Source organism: Talpa europaea (genome assembly GCF_964194135.1).
Source record: "Talpa europaea genome assembly, chromosome: 12".
NCBI lineage: Eukaryota > Metazoa > Chordata > Mammalia > Eulipotyphla > Talpidae > Talpa > Talpa europaea.
Genome location: NC_140079.1, coordinates 65646279 through 65667834, shown reverse-complemented (window position 1 = coordinate 65667834; position 21556 = coordinate 65646279). Strand labels below are relative to the sequence as shown.

The following is a 21556-nucleotide window of genomic DNA, read 5'->3' as shown; positions in this document are numbered from 1 at the left end:
ATAGGTTTCAGGTATCTTTTTCCAAAGGCCAAACATATCTATTAATAAAATCCTTCACCCTTTGCCCCAGGTGATCTTTTTCAAGGCTGTAGCTTTTTCCCCAATGCTCCTCTTCACTGTGGTCTTTGGTCCCTTCACCCAGCTGGTGACTCCCCTGTCAATACGCTCCTCACAGGGCATGTCCAGAAGTAATCACAGTGCTTCTCAGCTGGTATGATGGGTTGGAGGGTGGAATAGGATCCCAGAATGGAGGAGGGTCTTTTCTTCCCATGTTCTAGTTATATTCTCCTGGCCAGTGCAGTCCATATAATATCATGTGGCTTTTTTGGTAGTTACATCATATTAAGTGTGATTTTTATTAAAATCCCAACTCTTTTCTCATAAACTGATTTTAAATCATTTTCTTCTCATCCTATCCCTTCATCTTCCTCTTCTAATTCTGAATTTATGTTGATGGAGTTCAGGATAAGTCACCCAAAAATATGCATGCCACTCTGACATACCAATTACTCTGAATTAAAGTTAAGGTTCTCAGTCAAGAACCAGATTTTATTTTATTATCTATCCATTGGCCCAGGGTATATTTTGAAAGGATAACATACTAAGAAATTTTGAGAGGAATATTTGAAAATTTTCCACTTACTTGTTTTTGGCTGTTGTTGCCATCTGACCTCCATTCCCTCTAGCTTATTTTTTTCTAGTCTAAAAGTGAAATTTCCCTTAAGCTAAATTACAAAGAAGTTAATAGTCCAATTCAACTTCAAAAACTATAAATGCCTAACCCAAAGAAATGACCTATAAAAACTAATTTTCAACAATGTTATTATAATGCAGATTTATATTCCCCTTGTTCTTATTAATATTTGAAAGACATTAAGAGCTTCATCTCACTGCCAGAATTTGTCTTAGAACACTCATGTCACCGTAAATATTAAGGAAAGTCCTTGTAAAACCCAAATGTACAAAAGAGTATGAGAAAATTGCTGTTGATGTGAACTTTTAAATTCTTGGCATGGGGGTTTTTGTCTCATTTGGCGTCCCTTTTTGTTAATTTAGGAAAAATTAAATTTCCAAGAACAGAGATGACTCAGATTCACACTGCATACTCAGTGGCTATTTGCATTTGGTGATAATAACAACCCAGTCAAACTCTTCATGATTAGCTTAAATCAGGTTCTATTCTGTATTTTTAATAATTTGATATTTATTAAGGAAATCGAAGTCCTTGTGAGCAAAAACATGCTATACCACAAGAATCACAATAGTTTCAAGCCACAAAATAATTGCCACACCAATAGACCCTGCTCATGTTACGGGCCAATGAGCCTGGCAAACAGAGATTAGTTAAAAAAAATAATAATAATTTCAGTTTCCCCAAAAATCTGGAAAAAGTATTTGAAGAATTGTTACTTTCCTTTTCCATTTATGAAATTCTAAAAGCCAACAATTGTTTTTGATTTACGAAGCCACTTAAACTTTAAGGTATGATGTCAGATGTCCATACCAAGTAGCTGGACAAACAAAATGGCACATCTCCAAGTCTAGTCTATCTATTAAAAAGTTGCTTTCTTTTGATGCAAATAGTTGCATTTTAAATCCAAGCCATAAATGTATTTATTTAAATTAATTTTTTAAATTTTCTTACATTGTTGTTCATTTTTATACAATATTTGATTTCTCTCCTTAGGTGTAGTCCCCCTAATATTCCCACCACCACAAAACAGGGGCCCCCTGCTTTGACCCCTGCTGTATATCTCTGATCTACAAGCCATGAATTTTAAATTCACACTGGCTCTCATCCCCAAAGACACTCACATGATGCTGTTGCTCGGAGAATCACATATGAAAAACTTGAAATCACTTTAAGCTGAAAAGAACATGGTGACATTCGGATTTTAATAGGAATAGTGGAAAGAGCCCAGGAGTCAGCAGATCTAGGTTCAAGGTGTGGCTCCAAGATTCCCTGAATGAGTGGCCCTAGGAGAGCTGATTAACTTTTCTGCGTCTCCAATGCCTCACAAGTAGAACAGGAAAAATAATAAACACTTCACAGCATTTTTCAGACTCAAATGTGATGACAGATGTGAACACACTTTATAAATCAAAAAATGTATGTGCCCCGAAGATGAACCAGCAGCTACAGGCATCGCTTGTCTTCCTGCCTGCCAGTTTTAGGCTATTCTCTCCGAGCAACTGAAGTCTTTGTTTTATAATCTAGGTCAGATTGTTATACCTCCTCTGCTCAAAACCTTCAGCTGGCGCTCCATGGCAAACACCCAAATCCTTCAAATGACTTACAAGGCCTCACTAAATCCAACCCCCCCCTCCATCATGCTCTTCTCTCCCATGCTCACTTTAGTCCAACCATTCCCTGGTGGCACAAGGGGTTAAGCACAGCACTATGAAGCTATCTGCAGGCACTGCAGCACGAATTTAATCCCCAGCGAGGGAGGCAACCCACATGGTGCAGCAGACCTCTCCTGTCTCTCCCGCCGCTCCCCTCAGCAGTGTATTTCAGTCATTCTGCCTGTTTTGCTCCCCACTCTTTTCTCTGGTGAATCCTCTCATCCCTCCCCCACCCCCGTACCTCTGGCCTGTACCCCAGTTCTTATATGCATAAATAAACCTTTTAAAAAAATAAAGTCCAACCACTCTGCTGCTTTTCCTTGCACATGCAAGGCACTGGGCTGCCACCATAGGGCCCTTCAACTACTTGCACCCAAAGAAAGAACATTCCTTCTGCCAAGGATGCAATTCTCCCAAATATCCTATGATAAGCCCTCTTCCTCCCCTTAAGCCTTGGCAATATTGTCTACAGTGAACAATACTGAAAACTCAAAACTACCCCATGTTTATTCAACCACTTACCCAATGACGCTTTATCCTGTGGTTCAAAGAATATAATACTGTATCAGTTTACTTATTTATTATGTTTACTGTCCATCCTCACTAGATCATAAGAAGTGCAAGGACCCCTTATTCTAGAACCATGCCTGGCCTATGGAAGAATTCCTTTTTAAACATTTTTCTTTTAATAACAAGTGAATAAAATCTGTGTAGCATTCTGCCTTGTGTCAAGAAAAGAATCCTGATCTTCACTTTAGGGAAATTAAACCCACACTCCAAAATGGCAGGTGTTGAAGTCCTTATGACACCATCGCAAGCTCCGCGAGCAGGAAATTAAGTTCATTTTCACTGCAACTGAATGAAGAAATAGATCTTGAAGTCAAGATTTAAAAATACCCTCTAAATGACAGTTCTCAGAAGTAGGGATTAGCAGACCCTGAGAAGAAATAAGCACTTGACAGAGGCAGTTTGCTAAGTAAGCCAGCAAGAGCTTCTTTAAACAACTATAAAGAAAGCACCCTTCTAACAGACGATGCCCATTCTGGGAACTAGCCACTCTACTGTGGAGCGGGCAAATGAAGAAAAGTCAAGATGTCTTTTCCATAGCAGTGGCACAGGCCCTAGCTGAAAGCCAGCACCAACCTGCTGGCTGGGTGAGTGAGCAACTTCATGGCAGGTCAGCCAACCCCAGCCACCTAGTTGATGGGCCATAGAGCAATGAAGAGCTGCCTCCACCAATGCCCACCTAATCTGCAAGGGTTTTAGCCAAGTAAGCAAGTATTGTTGTTTTAAGTCTTTGAGCTTTGCTTCATCAGACAGCACTAGATAATACACTACTCTCAGTAGATTAATGAACTCAGAGTAAATGTTTATTTAATTAAAAAAAAGTTTATGCCCAAACAACTCTGTATTCTCTTACTTGAGAAAGACATCTCTGACCAATCTAAATAAAAAAGATGGCTGTACATTTGAGGGCAATCTGTATTTTGTTATATTTACACAGACTCTTACATAATTGCTTTTTTCTTTAAAAGTCAATTGAGGGATAGATGGAATCTTAACTCCTCCATCTGGAAATCCCAACTTTGTTTTGTCTGCTTGAACAGCTGTTGCTTTATTAGTGATTAAGATAAGGGCTCCAGAGGCAGACTGTGAATTCTGGCCCAGCCACATGTCAGCTATAACTTCAGTTTCCTCATTTGTCAAATGGGGATAATAATACTTTGTATAAATTAAGTCCTCCCCAAACTATAAACTGCCTAAACTAGTACTTGGTGCACAGTGTTTGTTAAACAGCATAATACAACAAACACAAAAACCATTACCTTTACCATCCAAACACAGACGGGTTCAACATACAGTCAACCTAGACTACTCTGAAACTAATTACCTTCACTTATTTATTCATCTTCTTTTCTTACAACAGTCGTATTTCCATTGATTGCTTATTTTCATATTCACTCACATACACAAAAATGGAAACAATGGAAGCAAGTCATGCTACTTCACTGAGAATTCTAGTCGGAGGGCTGAGACAGAAAGTCATCCCAATTACGTGTACCCTTCATTCTAGCTCTTCAGTGGTCATAGATTGTGATAAATTAACTGCAAATATAACATAAATGCCAGATTATATTTAAAACACAAGGAACCCAAGGAGCACCCTCTCACAATTCATGACAACACTAGCCATGACACCAATTAAAAACAATGTGCAGATGAACCCTTTGAAATGCAAGTTTAAAAAGCACATTAAAATGAAAAAAACAGCTCGAAGCTGAAGACAAATGAAATATCAATGGCAAAGTTCCTATAAGATTAAGCAATAAATAATAATTACATATATATCTTCATACATTCAAGTTTCAAAGTTATCCTTTATGACAACTAAGCTAGCACTTCATTACAAAGTATTGCTACACACTCCCCTTTATAGTTTGTGTTTATACAATTTATATAGCATGATACTACCTGGATGTGCTAAATATGAAAAAGATAAAAAATTAACAACGATGACCTGGAAACAACCCAAATGCCCAAAAATAGATGACTGGATCAAGAAGATGTGGCAAATATACACAATGGAATATTATTCAGCAATCAAAAAAGATAAATTCATGCCATTCGCAGCAATGTGGATGGAGCTAGAAGGAATTATGCTCAGTGAAATAAGTCGGAAGGAAAAAGAAAAATATTGGATGGTTTCACTTATAACAGGAATATAGGGGAACCCAATAAGACATCAGTGTAAAAAAATAATAACAGTACAACACACAAAGCAAAAACAGACAATTATAAACCAGAGACATACTGCAGGGGAGGAAGAGGGAGAGGGATCAGAGGGAGGGAGGGAGGAGCACAGGGGACTGTGGTGATGGTGCATGGGTGCCTTGGGGAAGGAAATTCCATGGGGACTCAATCTGAGGAGGTGGGGGGAAACAAATATTGTCTAAAAAATGTAAAAAATGATAAATGTTTAAAAAATAAAAATAAAAAACAAAAAAATTAATGATGTAAATATAGGGCCTCCCCTGGTGGCGCAGCGGTTGAGCGCTGGGTTGTGAAGCTGCCTGCAGCCTCTGCAGCGCTGGTTCGATCCCCAGCCACCGGCGAGGGTCCCACATGGCGCGCAGACCTCTCCTGCCACCCGTTGCTCCCCTCAGCAGTGTACTTCGTCAGTCTGCCTGTTCTGCTCTCTCCTCTGGCTCTGGTGAATTCCCTCACCCTCCCGTGCTTCTGACCATACCTAGTGCTTGTATAAATAAATAAATCTTTTAAAAAAATTTTGAAAAAAATGGTTGAGAAAGTTACTTCAGACAGCCTATCCACTAGTCTTTATTTTATGTTAACTGAGATTTGTGTTCTAAAGAAAATGTCCAAGTATCCAACTTAAACTTCAACAGATTTCTCATCTGCCGTAGTTTCTCACTGATCCCTTCTCACAAGACAGAAGTTACTTGCAGCAGAAATTACTATGTTATATTCTTGTCACTTGGGGAGTGACATACTCACTAAAGAAGGAAGTAAGGAAGGATATCTTTCCCTTCAGTATAAGGACTCAAGGTTGGAGGAAATGGTAGCCAAGCACTATATGACACAGCCACTCGGAAGCTCCTTATAAGCCTGCCACATGAAAGTGAACAACAGAGGACATAACCCACAAAATTTTCCATGCCTCAAAATCCAGTTCTACACTTGGTAGACTCGTAAGTCTTTTTTTTTCCCCTTAAACAAAGAGTGAAATCTACAGAGACCAGAAGAGAACTAATCACTCTGTGCAGACATTTCTTTGAAGAACATGAGTAAGTTGGACTATTTGGAGAAACAAAGCCCTCAGCTCTGCTACCCTCTGCAATCCAGATTCAGTAATGCCTGGTATTTAGATGAACCGTAGTTCTTCAGTTTATGTGTCACTTTGATAAATGTGGAAAGCATTTTTAGCCAAGTACTTAAATTAGATTTAGTTTAACAATCTGGCTAAACAAAACCATGTACACTTGGTGATGTGCATTCTGACATTTAAGTTATACAGTAACTTTTAACCTACAGCCAATAGTGATTTCATACCATGAAATGTGTTCAGCAATTGAAAAGGAAAAAAAATGGAGACATATTTGGGGACAGATTCATCTAAGGATACAAAGCTAGAATTCTTCCCGCAAAATAAGGAAAAGCTGACAAAATTAGAGAATGCTGGAATAGGCAAATTTATTTCTAACCAATTTCAGACAACTCAAATTCAGTGCCATATTTTCTTGGTCACCTTTTCCTTAAAATATAGTCTCATAAGAAAACCAGAGAGTAGGGCCTCCCCGGTGGCGCAGCGGTTGAGCACTGGGCTACGAAGCTACCCGCAGACTCTGCAGCACCAGTTCAATCCCCAGCTGCCAGCAAGGGTCCCACATGGTGCACAGACCTCTTCTGCAGCCCGCTGCTCCCCTCAGCAGTGTATTTCATCAGTCTGGCTGTCCTGTTTCCCGCTCTGGCTCTGGTGAATTCTCTCACCCTCCCGTGCTTCTGACTGTACCCAGTGCTTGAATAAATGAATAAATTAAAAAAAAATAAAAATAAAGGAACACTTGTACACTGTTGATGGGGGGGAAAAAAAAGAAAACCAGAGAGTAGCTGGTGCACAGGAACTCTTCTGCACTGTTGGTGGGAGTGCAAACTGGTCCAACCACTATGGAGAGCTGTGTGGAGATTTCTGGACCTACTAAACATAGAGCTTCCATATGATCCAGCAATTCCACTCCTAGGTATTTACCCAAAGGACACAGAAACATCAATTCCAAAGAGCACCTGCACCCCTATGTTTATAGCAGCACTGTTTACAATAGCTAAGCTTTGGAAACAACCCAAATGCCCAAAAATAGATGACTGGATCAAGAAGATGTGGTACATATATACCATGGGATATTACTCAGCATTCAAAAAAGATAAACACATGCAATTTGCAGCAACATGGATGGCGCTGGAAGGGATCATGCTCAGCGAAATAAGCCAAAAAGAAAAAGAAAAATACCGGATGGTCTCACTCATAGCAGGAATCTAGAAAACTTAAATAAGGGACCAGGAAAATGAATATAAGAAAGTGAAAATCAAAATCAACAAAAAACTATGAACCAGAGACACTTTTTGGGGGGTGGGGGGCGGGAGGGGAAGGATTGGGGTCAGAATGGGGCATTTGCAATTGTATGGGGGAATATAAAAATAAAATTTATTATTTAAAATAAATAAATAAATAAATAAATAAATAAATATTGCAAAAAAAAAAAAAGTCTACCTCAAACTATAAAGAACCTGGATCTAGGGACTCCCTGGTGGTGCAGTGGTTGAGTGCTGGGTTGCAAAGCTACCCACAGCCTTTGCAGTGCCGGTTCGATACCTGGCAGCTCCCGGCCACCCGGAGGAGGGTCCCACATGGCGCACAGACCTCTTCTGCCGCCCACTGCTCCCTTCAGCAGTGTACCTCGGTCCTTCTGCCTGTTCTGCTCCCCGCTCTGGCTCTGGTGAATTCTCTCACTCTCCCTGTGCTTCTGACTGTGCCCAGTGCTTGTATAAATAAATAAATAAATAAATAAATCTTTTTTAAAAAATTAAAAAAAAAAAAGAACCTGGATCTAGTGTGGGGATAACACCTAACCCAGAACAAATAATGAAAATGCATTTTTAATTTTACACACTTATGAATCTTTTTTTTTAAAGACCTAGCAAGTTTAAAACCTCCTTGGGATAGTCCTCTGTTAGTGCAGAGAAGAAGGATAATTAAAGTGGCTTTTTAAAAAGAAAAGGTAATCTATCCACTGTAGTCCTGTGTGCCAGGAAGAAGCTCCTCGCAGGGGAACACTGTGGCTCCTATTCTGTCCAAAACAGAGGTGGGTAAATGTCCTCAGTGATATAAGACAAACCTATGAAAACAGAAGTACCTGCCTAGAGATTGAACAAAACTTCTCTTATATACATTATCTTCTCACTTAATTAAAAAAAAGTACTTATTGAAGCAACCCTGGTTTATAAATATTATATAGGTTTCAGGTATACAGGCCTACAAATCAACATCTATATATACTACGTTATGTTCATCAACAGAAATCTAGTTCTTATCATCTTATAACTTAATGGATTAATGCTCTTAAAATTTCCATAAGGACCAATGTATAGAAAGAAATACAAAACTATACACAGCAGTTTTCAACCCTGGACATAACTTCAGAATCACCTGAGGAAAACCATTTTGTTTAAAAACAAATAATTTCAGGTGCCTCCCTGGTGGTGGAGGGGTTAAAGACAGCTATCAAGCTATCCATGAATTTGATCCCCAGCCAGGGAGCTAACCCACATGGCATAACAGACCTCTCCTGTCTTGCCCACTGCTCCCCTCAGCAGTATATTTCAGTTAATCTGCCTGTTCTGCTCCCCACTCTGTCTCTGGTGAATCTTCTTACCCCCCACACCTCTGGCCTACACCCCAGTTCTTGTATGCATAAATAAATCTTTTCAAAATAAATAAATAAATAAATAAAAGTCAAAATAAATAAATAAATAAATAAATAAATAAATAATAAAATAAAAATAATAAATAAATAATAAAATAATAAATAAATAATAAATAAAATAATAATAAATAAATAAAATAATAAATAAATAAATAAAATAAATAAATAAATAAATAAATAAAATAATAAATAAATAATAATAAATTTATTATTTTTTTAAATAATAAATAAATAAAATAATAAATAATTTTTTAAAAATAATAAATAAATAAAAACAAATAATTTCATCCCACTACCAGATTTCATAGGTTTAGAATAGGGGTCAGGTAGCTCTCTTTTAAAGATTTCAAGTGATAACATACCACTAAGGTTGAGAACCACTACGAGAAAATTTAACAAAAAAACCCCTAAACTTCAAGGTAAGCAAAACATCAACAGAATCATCAGTGAGAGAAAAACACACACAAAACTACAGTCCCTAGCATTACTCAACTGTCAACCAACCTCAGAACATAACAAAGCTGATAATATACAGCAGACTTCAAAGTGGTGTTCAGCCTGATGTTTCTCCAACCAGCTTTTAATCACCCACTCTTACAAAGACGGGGCTATTTTCAGCATGATGTGCTGCTGATTATACATTTTGTTGCAAAGAAAGCCTTCTGAATATTCTTTTCTTTCCATCAAAATTCATCTATTTTCCATTTTGTTAAGTTAATTCAATGTTCCTCCACTGAGAAATAGGTTTACAAGCATATAAAATAAACACTGCTCATTTCCCCCATTCCACCCTACTTCTCAGACTATGCACCAGCATGACAATGATTTATGCCAATCCAAGAGTTACAGCAATCCTTGGAGCTAGGAGAGGAGTTAAACTTGCCTAATGTATAAAAGGCCTTGAGGTACAAATTTAAAACAACCATAAAACTGACCAATCCAACAGAAACACAACACACAGAACAGCAATGCATACCATGTCCCTGGTATGACCAACATCAGGTATGATCTTTGGACACTGTTTTAAAGAAGCAGGGCCCCCCAGTAGGAAATTCTAAAGATCAAGGCCCTTTCCTACAAATAAAATTATTTCTTCCTCATAAAATTTAAGCTTGATAATCATTTACACTACCCTATCCAATTTCAAAATCTGTTAGGTTTAGTGTTTGAGAAATGATTAGAAGAAACTACATTTATAGTATATAATAAATAATATAAGGAAGAAGTATACTATTCTATATACTCTAGTGAATATGTATATTAGCAAGAAGTAAGTAATGAGATAAAGAGGATGACTGAAAACTAAGGTGTCTTAGAGAAAATATGCAACCAGAAAAAATATATAAGAAAGGGCCTCCCAGGTGGCGCAGTGGTTGAGCGCTGGGTTGCGAAGCTGCCCGCGGCCTCTGCGGCGCCGGTTCGATCTCCGGCTGCTCCACGGCCACCGGAGGAGGGTCCCACATGGCGCGCAGACCTCTCCTGCCGCCCGCTGCTCCCCTCAGCAGTGTACTTCGGTCCTTCTGCCTGTTCTGCTCCCTGCTCTGGCTCTGGTGAATTCTCTCACCCTCCCGGCTTCTGACTGTACCCAGTGCATGTATAAACCAACCAAACAAACAAACAAATAGATAAATAAATAAGACATGCCTCTAGAAAATTAAAAAAATATATATATATATAAGAAAATATAATGTTATAAAAGGTCTATGAGGTGAAAAGATGTTGGTTTTTGTTTTGTGGTTTCTGGGGTTTTTTTGCCTTTTGAATCATCATTATTATTTTATTTAGGTACCACTGTTTTACAGTGTTGTTTGTGTTGTACAGGTACAGGAATTTCAAACTATTGCTCCCCATTCCCCACCGTACAGTCTATGCTCATTCACACCCAATCATTCATTTGTTCACTCATTTACTCACTTAACCAATATCCAACAAACATTTTTTCAGTAGTGACAATATGGCAAGCACAATCTAAAAGTCAGGAGACTTCTAGCCAGCCCGACTGCCTCTTGCTACAGGTAAAAACCACTCTCTTACACCTTCTGAAACATTTGCTCTTAACAGGCCCTCTGCCTGGAAAGCCTTCTCTTCTAGTCAGTCTGAAAAATCCTTTTTAGCAATTTGGTGCAGCAATTTTTCTATGTTAACCATATATTACATACATCAGATTAGAGGCTGAGGGAATTTAAAAAAGAAATAAGGCAGAGTTTCTATTCTTTAAAAAAAAAAAAACAGTATCTACAGGTGTGCCAACAAACGTGATAAATATAAAATGTGATAAATTCTAGGATATGCAAACAAGGTAAGTTGGAAGCACAAAAAGAAATATCCCAGAATTCAAGTTAATTATAGGTTGCCCAATGCCACTTTTGAATTCTGTAATAACAACTGCATTGCTTTTCTTTATTACTCTATCCTATATTCACATGCATTCATGTTGTACAGCTTTTCTGATTTGAACTAAACAGAAATGGAATTATACTGTAAATCATCTTCAACGATGTGTTTATTCTACACAATGTGGTACTTGCTACTAAATATCATTTTTAATATCATTCAATAATAATATCATTATTTCTCCTTTGAGCTGTAAGTTATGCAGAATAATGCTTTTTAATTTTCAGTAGTGCATCAGTTCTAAGGTATCATCTTTGTGATACTGATTCTAACTTTATCATATTGATGTAGCCTCTGTGTTATTCTTTGAAATTTGAGACTTCCTTCATGACCTAGTCCTGGTTAATTTTTTTAACATTTGCACATTAGCAAGAAGTAGTGGTGTGTTGGTAGTGTTCACATATGTGGGCATTAGACCAAATTCAATAATGAAACATACATATTCTCTAGCTTTACAAATTTTCTTGCCTATGTGGCCTATCAATTAATGAGAGAGGTTTGTGAAAATTTCCCATTATGGTGGCAGAATATCTATTCTCCCCTATAGTTCTGTCAATTTTTTCTAAACTATATTATTAACTAGAAGTCAATGTAGATATTACTGCATATTCCTGGTAAGCTAAATGTTTAAATAGATATTTAGTTACTGTTTCTAAGAACATTTTTTTCTATAAGGTAAACTTAGATTTGTCTGATATTAACAGAACAATTCCAGGTTTCTTTTGACTACTACTTGCTTTTTCATCTTTTGACTTTCAATATTTCTGTAACTTTATGTTTTTAGGTTTTTCTCTTATAAATTGTATAAAGTTTAACTTTGTGCTCTACCTCCACCCCCAACTGACAATTACCGTCTTCTACAGAGTTTAGTCTATTTCCACCTAGTGTAATTATAGATATAGCCTAGATTCAATCCCACCATCATATTTTGTACTTTCCTTTGTCCTATTTATCTTTTGCTTCTGTGTAAAGTTACTATTTTTATAGACCACCCAGAGTAAACCAGCTCCTTGAATCCGGTGCCAAAAAATTATTAGATACCTTCTTTACCATCAACACAACATCAATATGATCAGAAACTTAATCCTTTTAAATCTAATTATTTTCTTTTTGCATGATGACTAATCATAGCCCAAAACTCTTCAAGCTAGCCAGTTTTGCTGCACATTACTTTGACAAAGCTCTTTAGATGTAAGATGTATTTACATTTCATCACCACGTGTCTTCAGGAATGGTTTCTTAAGGAATACCTATACTTGGCAAACTTGTGTGTTATGTATTTTTTCACTTGGATCCATGCCAATAAGGCACAAAAAATCAATTCTACGTTGAACATCTGAAACAACATTAACTACTTCATTATGGTAATGTAATCTGTTCTGAAAGAGTTTAGGTTCCTAAATTTAAAATGCTCCAACCTCTGATTTCAATGTCTATTTGTATGGTCAGACTTAGTTTCGTAGTACCTGAAAAAAAATTCAATTACAATTCACAGTCTGTTTTGTTAAAGTTGATAGTTTCAACACCAATTAAAACATAATATTATTTGTTTAAAGCATATAGATATACAAGTCTGGATATGGAAGTTGTTCAATAAACATCTTCCAGGTGGTACTAATAAGGTTCAACCAGGGAGTTCCTGCTCCCGGGCAGACTCCCAGAAAGTCTTCATCTTGCAGCGAAGCGTCTGCCAATGACAGGGTAAATCAAGAACGCCTCTTAATAACATACACGAGGGGAGCCTCTCTATTCCCAATATTTGGTTCAGGGGCAGGTTTCAGTCTTTCAAGTCTTAATGGGCTTTGGCATTTCACCGTGCCAAATTTTCTCTAGAATAAAGCATTTCTAGTTTTTATAAGATTCATAACCAGTTTCTTTCCTACTTCCATCTTAGTATCTGGAAAAATTCCAGCTTGTTAAAATGTATCTCTATTTCTTCATTCCTTCCTTCTCTTTGTTGCTTTTCTTCAATTTAAGCCTTTTAATTTTTAACATGTTTTAGATATATGAACAGTTCTTAACATTCCCACAAATTCTTCATTTTCTGGTCCCAAAACCTTCACACAGAGACACATATTCCTTTAATTGATCCTGATTATTTCCAAGCATTTAAACCCAAAAAAAAAAAAAAAAATTGCTCCAGTCTTGTTAAAGTATCTAGTAACTCATGAGAACTTCCATAACATGTCTACCCAACCCCATATTCACTTCTTGTCACGTAAATCCATCTTCATTTGTTCATCAAATGCTATTATTGCATAAAGTCTCTGTGATTACCATTATCAGAATTACTGATTATTTCTATGTTCTTTCACAAAAATGCCCACATGTGTATATGACATCTACATAACTCTTGCTGATGTTATAGTTGTTTAATAGCTACTTTTTTTACTAGACTGTACTTTCATTCATCTTTATACAACCTGCTCCTTGCTCAGTACCCACCAAACAATAAGTGCTAATTTGCTATATCCCAGGCTCTTTCAAAAGGTCAGCAAGTCCCCCCACACACACAAGAAACAATGAACTTTTTCCTTTTTCCTGAAAATGTCAGGCTATTCCTAATCAAGCCTTTTAATATGATGTTCCTTCCCTCTGCCTGACTTGATTTTTCCAATGATTTTCACCTGGCAAATTGCTACCACACTTCAAGAGTCAATTTCCTTTATGGGGATTTCTCTCATCACTTTGTCATTTAATAAAAAAAAATTCTTTGAGCAATTATTGGTATGGCATGAAACTCATCAAGGAATTCATACTCTTATTTATATTCTTTTAGTAGTCTGTTTGTACTGCTAGGAGCACATTCATCACATTATACTGCAGTCCTCCTGGATCATGGGGTCTTTAAGGACATGACCCCTGTCAATTACTGTTTGACACCCCAACTAGGATGCTGGTTTAGTTCATGTGTTGACTGTGTCATGGTGAGTAGGAATCTGAAAATATGATTTCTAAGCTCCCTTTCAACTCTAGCATGCCATGATTAGCATTAAGGCAGCATTTCTCAAGCTGTGGCTACCTGAAAACATATACCATATCACAAGGAATGCTTAAAAATATTCAGATTCTTGTTCCAAATTTTATAAATCAGAAACTGAGAACTATAATCCTATGCTTATTTTCTTGCTAGGGAGGAAGCCACCAAGTGCTTTGTATCACTGATGCTCACAGTATCACAGAACCACAGTATTGAGGTGGGTATTATTATACACTCATTTTTTTTTTTTACATTTTTAAAATATTTTATTATTTAAATTCGTGAAACTAAGTTGCATAACATTATCCAATATTAGTGCTTTGAGAAGTTTTAAGAGGCGGCATCTTTAAAGAGATTGTGTCTTTACACTTTTTGGGGGGTGGGGGGCGGGAGGGGAGGGATTGGGGTCAGAATGGGGGGGTTGCAATTGTATGGGGAATATAAAAATAAAATTTATTATTTAAAAAAAAGAGAGATTGTGTCTTTAAAAGCCTTAAAAATGTTTGTATACACTCATTTTTTTTAACACTCACTTTAAAGGTATGAACACAAGTGTACAGAGAGATTAAGTTACTCACCTAAGACAACACAGCTACTAAGAAGCAAAGCCAGGATTTGAATTCCAGTCTGATTAGGATCCATGATCTTAATCAGGTCTTATTCTGCCACACCAGTGAGTGTGATAACTTAAGGCTTCCATCATTAAATACCATATTTTCTGCTATGCCTTGGTGAAAAATAATAAATCTTTCTTTTCCCTTCTAAAATACTATCTCTAGGAAAAACAAACAAATCTGCAAGCTTAAACTACAAGTGGAAATGATAAATAATCAGAATTAAAATATTTAGCATTAGTATCCAAAAGATGAACTTACCTCAAAGGTCCAAAGTTGAGTATTATAAATGCTAAGACTACCATCACACAGATAGCTCTTCGCTTTGGACTGGGAACTTTAAGCCTCTGATTCTACAGGAAATGATCATAATAAATACAGTTAACTCACAGCAATCTTACAGAAATCAACAGCTAATATATGAATTCTCTTCTTTACCCATTATATGAATACATAAAATTAGCAAAACAAAATAACTTACAGGTGAGGAAAATGGACTTTTAAACAGCCTAGAGCAGAGTCTTCCAAGTTCCCTCTTTTAATAGAGAGAAAAGGAGGAAACTGAACATCACTGCAGCTGCCTCTTTACCAGAAAGAAGTCAACAATTTTACATTTTTTATAGCTCTTAAAAGAATTTGAGGTAATTCTGCAGTTTGTCTCCCTATCTCTTAAATCACTATTCTCAGTAACATAATGGACTATGCCCACCTGCCCAGGGAGAGAGAAAATACAATGACAGCTACGCTCAGGAGGCACAGGCCTCTGGCTCAGGCTCATGCCACAGTGAGAAAGTCTGAAAGCAATAGATTAATGGAGCAGATTGAGGAGAAGTTTAACCTTTTTCGGGTCAGCAGGGCAATAAAATGCAAATAATAATAATAAAAAATAATGGTCAGGTGGACAGAGATTTAAAATGTTTTATTTTGCACTGAGCAGCCTCAACATGTCACTGAGTCAGAAAAGAGCTGAGGTGAAGAGTGAGGGAAAACTCAGAGCAAGGAGACAACCAGCTCTTATACGTAGGTTGGGAGGTACATTAAAAAGCTCCTCTTTCCACTTACTATGTTTGAGGGCTTACTGTGCCCTCCTTTTGCCTAGTACTATTATTTTACATAACTAATATAAAATAAAAACTATCTCTGCTGATTTATAAAAAGAAAGAATAGATCTCCCATCTCACCCGCTGCTTCCCTTAGCAGTGTATTTCAATTAGTCCTCCTTTTCTGTTCTTCACTCTTTTCTGGTGAATTCCTTCACCACCACCCACGCCCCCCCGCCCACACACACACCTCTTGCCTGCACCCCAGCTCTTGTATGTGTAAATAAATAAATTAAATCCCGAAAAAAAAAAAAAAAAAAAGAAAGAATAACCCATCTCAAGGCAGTTGTAGCACCAGCACTCACCTCTGATACAACTTCATCAAGCTGCTTCTTCAAGGACCCATTCTCTTTCTTCAGCTTCTCATTCTCTGAGAGGGCAGCCTTTAACCTTGCCTCTAATCCGAGCATGTATTCTTTCTTCTTCTTGCGGGACTGACAAGCTGACTCTCGATTTTTTATCATACGTTGCTGTCTCCTCAGCACAGCAATCTAGGAAAGTTACAATGAGTCAGAATATCTGATGTTAGAATCTGATGGGTCTGAAGGATATACTTGTATATCCAAATACACAAATTTTTACAATGATTTTTAAACAAATGTTCAAAATATAGGTCACTGGTTGTTTTAGGACAAGTTTTTAAAAATATTACTCATAGGAAGTAAGCTGATTTTCACATAAGATCTTCTAAAACCTAATCATTAAATAATTTCTTCTGCTGGTTCCTAAGGCTTATTTATTGATCTTTCAATTTTCCCTTTAGAAACTCCCTCAGAATGTGCCTTTACATAGGTACACACAGCTTTAACCTCTATCTCTGACCCTAAATTGATGATGCTGCAAAACCCTAAATCCAATTACTTACAAGGTCACCGTTGCTACAAATTCAATATGTGCAAATTGAACTCATTTCCCTGAAGGCAGATTTTTAAAATCTATCCATCTTCTATCAGTGGTAAGTATCTCTCAGGATACAAAGGAAGAAATGACCTTAACTTATTTTTCTTTCATTTCCCATACTTATTCCCTCTCTCAACTTCTCATTCCCTCTCTAAATATAAATGAGGATATGTTAAAGACCCAGGTACTTCCAGTGAAATGTGCCCTAGTCATCTCTTTCTCTCTATGCCCACTGCCACTCTTCGAACAGGCCCCCTAACTCATCCCTGGACAACTGCAACTATCTTCGGTGTCTTCCTGCCTACCAAGTGACCACCAGAGTCATCTCCCAACACTGAATACTGTCAACAAGTTTTTGGTAAGAACCTACAAGGAAAAGAAATATTATGTGAGATGTCAAAATAAGGTGGTTTTTCCCTTTCTCTTTTTTCCTCCTTTAACTGAAACTTCACAAGAATACTGTCTTATGTAGTCACCATCGACAAAATTTGCCTATTCTTTTTTTTTTTTAAGATTTATTTATTTATACATACCAGAACAGGGGTACAGGCCACAGGTGCGGAGGGTAAGAGGATTCACCAGAGACAGAGTGGTGAGCAGAACAAGCAGACTGACTGAAATACACTGCTGAGGGGAGCAGAGAGTCAGGAGAGGTCTGCTGCGCCATGTGGCCATCTCCCTGGCCGGCCAGAGATTGAATTAGTGCTGCAGAGGTTGTGGTTAGCTTCACAGTGCTGTGCTTAACCCCTTGTGCCACCAGGGAGGCCCAAAATTTGTTCATTCTTCAGAAATGTTAAACACACACACACACACACACACACAGAGGTTGCAAAGCAATGATGGACTGTTCGTTCACTAAGTTTCTGGACAATGCCACTTTGCTCAATGTGCTGTTATTCTTAGTGATCTTGATTGTTCCTGAGAATGCCAGAGTCCATAATTAACACACTAGAGTGCTGAAGTACACAGAACACTGAATAAGCACATAAAAGAGAAGGTTCCCAGATGGAAACGTTTATACTAAAAGTTAGATAAAAGGCAACCTTAAGTTAAAGGTTAATGAATCTATGGAATTTGGAGAGGTTTACAGATGGCACACCATTTAATAAATTTCAAACAAGGATTTAGGGATTTCTATAGCAATAAAGGCACCTGCATATTATAAAGCATTAAAGTTTTAAAGGCTATTGATGCACGCGCCTCATGTTAGAAAATGAAAACCATCTGTGGCAAAATTTTCATTTCTTCCCATAAAAAAAAGTATTTCTGAAAATAAATACTCAATAGTACCAACAAATACAAATAGTACCAACAAATACAAAGGATAAAGATGGCAAAAATAAACAAAGCCTACAAGAATCACCAAACACAGAGTTCCAACTTAACATCTCAAGAACCTACCTATAGCTCTCTGAAAATGTAATATTTAGATTATATTTAAATATTCTGCACTCCCTAAGCAAAAAAAAAAAAATTATAATTTTTGGACTAAATATATTGCAGGAGGGGTTTTGTTGTTGTTTTGGTCAGGTGGAATATTTACTTTTAGAAGAAAAAATGGATTAAACTATACTTAGTATTTCATAAACTGATTTTTACACATACAATGTATCATTGTAGACATGCAATGAGAGTAGCAAAACAGTACTTCAATTATCCTGATGTTTCATAAGATAATCTCCTTTTGTTGAACTTACTGGTTTTCAAATAACCTGTTTATTCTTTAAAATAAATCTCATCATTTGATCAACTGTAAGAGAACAGAAGAGCCCAGGCTAGAATTTAGGTCACCTGACTCCAAGCCCAGCGCTGCCTTCACAATAGCTCCCCACTGTATTTAACAGCAAACAGGAAGCTCTGTATCACAGCATTGAACTCGAACCTTGGTGAGCTGTGTGATCACATTAATTACATGCCCATTTGAGAACAAGGACGTATGGAATAGCTTGTGCATGGAAGCTTAATCTCCTCTATACAGGGGAGACTTGAAAACATAAAATCAATACTCTGGTCCATTCATCAACTGACACATCTTCCTTCTGGGCATAAGATGATTTAACAGGACCGAAAATGAATGAACCAGGTGGGCAGTCCTGCTCCTGATTATCCTGCCTTCAGACAACCCTCCCACCAAACACTGCCTTGGAAAGAGAAAGCAGAAAAGTCTACAGCTGCAAAATATTCTCCCTTTAGTGCTACGACACTATAAATGATGGTGTTCATTATTAAACAAATATTTGACTCTAAGAAAGACTTATATAAGGGGAGCAGTTTAACAACTGGATGGATTCTTTGTGAAGACTAGATCAATTTAAGAGTCCGATACCAAATAAGGATGATTTCATTCATATGTGGAATGTTAAGAAACAAAACAATGGGATAGACAAGAACTAAACAAAAACAAACCCAAGGAACATGACTACTGAATTAAGGCTACCAGAGTGGGGAGGTAGGAGTGGGGAGTAAAGCGGGAAAGAGGCTCAGCGGACTATTAATGGAAGGTTATTGGCGCTTTGGTGGCGAGTCTGGTGTGGTAACATAATCTGAAGGGGTGTGGACCTATCGCCCTAAATCATACACTGTGTTGTAATCCAATGTTACTGCAATAAAAAATAATGCAATTAAAACAAAAACAATTGACAACAAATATATACCAAGAGCATGTGCATTGCTTCTTAATTTTAAAAACTATCAGTCAATTCTATATTATTCTTACAAATAAAAGACTATTTAAAAGCTTGAGTCTGTGATGTTACTACTAAGAAATGAATTTCAAAGTTCTGAACACTTTAACTTAAAGTAATATTAAAATAGGTTATTTTGGGCCTCCCTGGTGGTGCAAGGGATTAAGCACAGCACTGTGAAGCTGCCCACAGCCTCTGCAGCACCAGTTCAATCCCCGGCCGGCCAGGGAGCTACCCACATGGCTCAGCAGACTTCTCCTGTCTTGCCCAGTAGTCCCCTCAGCAGTGTATTTCTACACTGGTATACAACCCAGTTCTTCTATGCAAAATGAATTTAAAAAATCTTACAATAAAGGAAAAATTCTTTAAAAAAAAAAGAAAAGAAAAGAAATTTGACCAAAAAAGCATAGATTCAAACAAACCAGAAAGCTTTGTGAGTAGCAAGAGTTAATCTATCATTTTATTAGGCTGTGCACTGAGAGAGATATAAAATACATTTCTTACAGTGGATCCTGGACAAAAAGTTTAAAGCCACACCATCAACCCTCTTCTCATCCAATCCAAAACCAAAATGGTTCTAGTGCTGATGCCAAAATCATGTACACTTGATTACCATATAGCACAGTAATAACTACTGTATCATAAAATATGGATCAAATTACCTTTGCTGAAAGTTTATGTGATGGTAACAAATTGTTCAAATAAGGTCAGTCACTATACTTTGTCTCTTGAAAATTTTAAAAAGTTATAGAACACATTTGTAGAGGAAGCAAAGAGTAACAACAAGTTCTAGACTTTGGACTTTACACTGTATCAGGGCTGCCTTGAAAGTAAAATCCCATTCAGGGACACAGAGTAATGAGGAGCACTAAGTGGAGATACAGTCAACTACAGCCGATCAAATGATAAAGGGAAGAATCAAGAGTAACGGACATGAAAGTTCTTTGTGGAACTGTAATGTACCAAACAAATACTAGTTTCAGTAAAAAGAAAGACCCTGCAACTATGAATAAAGAGCATGGGGGTAAATATTCTTTATTCCATCAACAATACGTGTCACAGCTGCTCTGGTAAACTGCAACAAAAGCAATTCTGAAGATGTCTGCCCTCGTTCCAGCTCCTCTCTTCAGATTCCAAAAAAATCTACTATTAAAACAGACAAAATCTTGAAATCTCATTTCACCACTATAGAAGCAGAAAAAAACAGTTTAACTATTAACATCTAACTCACTCCTCTGCAATCTCTTAGTCTGCTCCTTACCTTGTATTTACCAGGGCTTTCACTCACTTCAAAGGGTTCCTATGAGGTTAAAAGTGAGTCTGGGAGCTCTGCACTTAGAAAAGTGCCAGACATATACCAGCACATCAATAATAGTCATCTTAGCAATATGGTCTTGACCCAAACATTTAATCCACTGATTACCTAGGAAGCTGTGGACTCTCTCCCTAGACTACAAACAATTACTTGAAGAAAGGGGTGAGGTGAGGAAAAGGGGAACAATTTATGGGGACACTGAAACCTCTATGAACTCTATGAGAATGCCCTGTGACTGACTGCCACTTAGATACACTGAACATACAAGAATAAATGAGAACGACCCCTATGAAGGCTCATTGGCAAAACCTATCCAAATTGAAAAACTACGACCTTCTCACTCTCCAATTAGAAAATTCTCCTACTTATAAGAATGTGAACAAGAGACCTCCCTGGTGGCACAAGGGGTTAAGCACCACACTGTGAGGCAATCTACAGCCTCTGCAGCATGGGTTCAATCCCCAGCCAGCCAGGGAGAAACCCCCATGGCAAGGCAGACCTCTCCTGGCTCACCTGCTGCTCCCTCCCCTCAGCAGTGTTTTTCAGTCAGTTTGCCTGTTCTGTTCCCCACTCTGTCTCTGGTGGATCCTCTCACCCCCCCACATCTCTGGCCTGTACCCTAGCTGCTATATGCATAAATATTTTAATTAAAAAAAAGAACGGGAACAAAATGAAGTAGTGTCAAGTTAGTCAATAGAGGTATGTTTATAAAGAAAATAGCTGACA

At 37.4% G+C, this 21556-nt stretch overlaps 1 protein-coding gene across 2 annotated transcripts in view; it reads right to left on the bottom strand.

Moving 5' to 3' along the window:
- Positions 1-21556, bottom strand: part of ATF6 (activating transcription factor 6) — a gene marked incomplete at its 3' end in the record, with an annotated part of 182120 nt that overhangs the window by 125536 nt on the left and 35028 nt on the right. For both annotated transcript variants that reach the window (XM_084251306.1, XM_084251305.1), the window contains exons 8-9: positions 16237-16422; positions 15093-15184 (exon numbers count right to left, since the gene is read on the bottom strand). In XM_084251306.1, the coding sequence (XP_084107432.1) occupies positions 15093-15184; positions 16237-16422 (278 nt within the window). The remainder of the gene's footprint in view (positions 1-15092; positions 15185-16236; positions 16423-21556) is intronic.